Source organism: Trematomus bernacchii, unplaced genomic scaffold (genome assembly GCF_902827165.1).
Source record: "Trematomus bernacchii unplaced genomic scaffold, fTreBer1.1, whole genome shotgun sequence".
NCBI classification, from domain to species: Eukaryota; Metazoa; Chordata; class Actinopteri; order Perciformes; family Nototheniidae; genus Trematomus; species Trematomus bernacchii.
Genome location: NW_022987527.1, coordinates 726,524 through 730,708, shown reverse-complemented (window position 1 = coordinate 730,708; position 4,185 = coordinate 726,524). Strand labels below are relative to the sequence as shown.

At 41.5% G+C, this 4,185-nt stretch overlaps 1 protein-coding gene across 1 annotated transcript; it reads right to left on the bottom strand.

Moving 5' to 3' along the window:
* Positions 1-797: 797 nt before the first annotated feature.
* On the bottom strand, positions 798-2,181 carry LOC117474710 (apolipoprotein A-I-like). Its single transcript, XM_034120697.1, has 4 exons — positions 2,083-2,181; positions 1,956-2,000; positions 1,689-1,839; positions 798-1,577 (listed from the first exon to the last, which is right to left on the bottom strand). The coding sequence occupies exons 2-4, from the start codon at positions 1,993-1,995 to the stop codon at positions 1,013-1,015; spliced, it is 756 nt and encodes a 251-aa protein (XP_033976588.1). The 5' UTR covers positions 1,996-2,000; positions 2,083-2,181; the 3' UTR covers positions 798-1,012.
* Positions 2,182-4,185: the final 2,004 nt, after the last annotated feature.

Below are 4,185 nucleotides of genomic sequence, written 5' to 3'. Positions count from 1 at the left end.
TAAAGGTATTTAATCTTCAAGGGTGATGTTTGTAATTAATGATTTGGCCTGATATATCTAGATAACTCAATAACACACTTTTCCACGTTATTCACCTGGGAACAATGTGCATTGCTTGTGTGTCATGTGTATGAGTGTAAAGTTAGTATTGTATTTGGACTCTGGACCTCCACGTTGGATGCCGGCAGCGTCACTAGAGGTGGATAACGCTTTGTTTTGGATATTTACAACTATAAGACATTGCACAATTTTTTCCACCCTGGAAGTATTTTTGTTGTTTCCAAAGTAGCATTAAAATAAAATTGAATAAAATGCAGATTCACATGATTTTTAGGGCTTTTAAAAAAATTAAATCTAATGGGATAAATCAATACCTGACTTATCTAGGCCTCTCTCACAGTACCTTGGTCATCCATGTTTTTGAAAACATTTCCCAATTTGAGTATTGAAAACAGGAAGGTGCAGTTTCATTGCAAGCATTGACAAGTATCTGAATAGGAAAATAATTCTGCCTCTGGATAAAGATTGAGACGAAACTGTGACAGGAGCCAGGACATGTTAAGACATGGAATAAATACAAGTTACCTCCTATGAAAAAAGCAGCACATGCCCCACTGTGACCACAGCAGTCCCTGTTTATGTTTATGTAGTAACCATTTGTTTGTTTTAGAGATGTTTTGATAATTCACTGTATGCTCTAAAACAGCGTAAATACAAAATATATATTTAATGGTTTTTTTAGGATTAGATTTATTGTAGATTTACATAATCTGTAATCGACTAGAAATACAAAAGTATTGTTTGCAGATGCAAGTATTTATTTTTGATAACTTAACAGAGATTACAAAAAAGTCACAGTTTCCAACTTCAAATCACAAATATTTACAATTTCGCCAAGTGCAGAGCTTTGCAACTTGTAATAAATATTAGTTTAATTTGGTTTACAGTATATTACATGCTTCCAACAGAGGTCGGCATCCTGATGAACGATGGAGCAGGTGTGGAGGTGGACTTAGTTGCCCTTGATAAAGGACTCGTAGAGGGACGTGAGCTGGGCCTGGAGGTCCTGGGCGTACGGGTCCAACTTTTCCTTCAGGTCCTCAGCATAGGGGGCCACCATCTGTTTCACCAGCTTGGCTCTCTGCATCAGCTCCACCTGGACCTTCTCCGTCACGGGGGCCACGCGCTCCTGGAAGTCCTGCAGGTGCTGGTCCACCTTCAGCTTCAGGTCGTCGGTGTAGGGCCCGAACTGAGCCTGCAGGTCCTTCACACTCTGCTTCAGCTCCTCGCTCTTCTGCTCCAGGGTGGCTCTCAGGGCCTCGGTGTCAAGGGACTCAGCGTAGGGGGCCAGCTCCTGTTTGAGCTGCTCCACTCTCTGCTGGATCTGGACCTTCATGTCGTCGGTGTAGGGCTCCAGCTTGCCCCTGACAGTGCTCAGCTCCTTGGTCAGAACATTTCTCAGCACATCAGCCTCTGCAGTGATCTTGGTCATCAGGTCTTGGGCGGCAGGGGGGAGCTGCTCCTGCAGGGAGACGGCATACTGGCTGGCAATGTCAGTGCTGTCGGCCAGGCGGGCACTGGAAGACACGCAGGGTGAAGGTTAGACAATCAGACGTTTTTGTGTAATACCATGCCAACCACACATGCCACTAATAGTCACCATGGTTCCTGTGTTTCACACTACTTACTTGACTTCATGTCCAAACTCTGATTTCCTGATCATCTGGAGGGTGTCATCAGCTGTTTGGGTGGCCTTCCCAATGTAGTCCCAGAAAGCATCAGTCAGCACTTCAAGCTGTGGCTTGGGTGCATCAGCATAAAAGATGTTGGCATTGCAGCCTGTTGGACGGACACAGAAGTAGCTTTATAAATGCAGTTCATATTAATAGCTCTTAGTTGGGTAAACCATACTGAGTGATGTAGAAAAGACACTTGAGAAAGCAAAAACAACTTACCAGACAGTACGGCAATGGCGAGTACAAGGAATACCTTCATGATTGCTGAAAGACAGTTATGAGATTGTTAGCTTTCAGACTGCATTATTGTGTCATGTGATGTATTGAAATGTAGTGTAATTCTCACCTGCTTTTGGCTTGTGCCTCTCTCAGAGTTAAGCGTGTTTGTGAATGACAGACTGGCGCTTCCATGTATATATATACTGAAGCACAGAACAGTTGTAGTCAAGAGCTCAAAGTCCAGGAGTCAAGTTCCATGTTGTCACAATGACTCTCCTCCTGACTCCTCTGCTTCCGCACTACTATCACATGAGCTAATGAGCCTCCAACGCAGGCGCACTGACACAACCTTTACAGTTTTCACAGGCAATATGGCTTTTGGAACAATAAAACCAATGTACCTGACCATGAATATTGCAATAGTTCTTGTTTGACCCCTTTTTAGAAAGCATCTAGGAAATAGTAACTGTCCACGTTGTCCAGTGGTAAAAGTGTCCTCAGATAACTCCAGATAACCTCAATATGCTTGGACTGGTGGACTTTGTGTTAGGGGCAAGCAACGTGAATAAAATATGCATAGTGAGAAGCCAAAATATCCAAAGTCATCTTGGTATCAATTTTCCTTGGTAATGCGGTTGAGGTGATTTAAGTTAGCTTTAAATCAAATTGTGGCCTTTTAAAAAATGCTTTAAACTGACAGAGGGGAATAATTGGAATAAGTAGTTTGTAATAAATGTACCAAACTGCCTCTTAAAATGCGTTGTAAATATAAAGCAAGGGATCTGTATGTTGGTATTCTTTCCCATTCCTCAAGAACAGTTTATCTGACCTTCTTCACACTTTACAGATGTAATGCTTCGGATTGTAAAGTGTCGAAGAGGGTCAAATAGGACATGTCCAATATTATAGAAAACAAACAAATGAACAGGACTCTGGGCCGGAGCAGGTCAGGAGTTCAGGGCTCTGAATACTGAGTTGATCATGTCATCATGTCTGCAGCAGGCTATTACCCACCCAGTTCAGTCACAATTGCTGCTGGGTATTCAAACATTACAACCCAACTTCTCACGTTTGCTGTTCTAACCTATTAGACTATGAACTTTGTTTTTTGACAAAGACATATGCCATCAACATGGATACGGGAATGTGTTTCAAATAGGTGAAGCAGACCTTGAGACAATTGACTTAATCTAAGGGCATTTCTAAAGGCAAAATGTTCAAGCTAATTAAATCCTTGATTTACCTTACAGTATAACCGGTTATCTCAAAGCCAGTGTCTGTCTCATTTTGGAACCTGATACATACATACATTGAGAAATGCAAAAAGCCACAACTTATCATAAGGACTCAAAAAGAAGGCAGTGTCGAGGGTTAAGTTGTTTCTACGAGTTGTTCAAGCAGCAATTCTATAGACTAAGGCCGGTTTTGCATGGGCACTATACATATTTTGAATACCAAAAGAAGTAGAAGATATATACATATCAAGTTTAGCCCACTTGTATAAAAGTCTTAGAATACTATCATGGTAAAATGAGAATAATCGTTTCTATAAAATGCTACATGTTCAAGTCTAAGACATTGTGAGTTGGACACTGTCTATAGAAAAAATGGAAGAAAAAAAAATGCTGATACTATGGTTTGGCTTGTGTGAAACTGAGGCTACTTTGTCCTCCGAAAGCTGACGGTGTTGGTGTCTGCTGACCTTTGGCCAAACTGACTCATAGGACTCATAGCATGACACAGACTAGAACCACAAGCTACGGTGAAGTTGGTTGGCAACATGGCAAGCTAATAGTGACAATAAATCAACCACTGTAAATCTAATCAAAGCTGGACATCAGCTTTGTCCAGCTTTGAAGAGGGAGCTGGAAGCTAAGAAGAGGGATTTTGCCATTCCTGGCAAAGTGTTATCTCTGGCGATGCAGAGCTAGCATAAAAGTGATTACAGACATACCTTTGAGGACAGGAGGGCTTTTGAGGACAAGGTCCATTTAAGGTTACACTTGAGGATTTAGTCACACTCTAACACAGAGGAATCACACATAATTAGGCAAAATAAATATAAAAAGGCACATAACTAAATCAATACTGTTTGGTAGATGATAACTGACATATGAAACTGTTTAAAATAAATGATTTGCTTGGTGTGTCTGTGCATTGGTGCAACAATATGGAGTTGTGCATGATTGTTGCGTGGTGTCTGGTACTGGGTGTCTGTGAGGATAGCAGG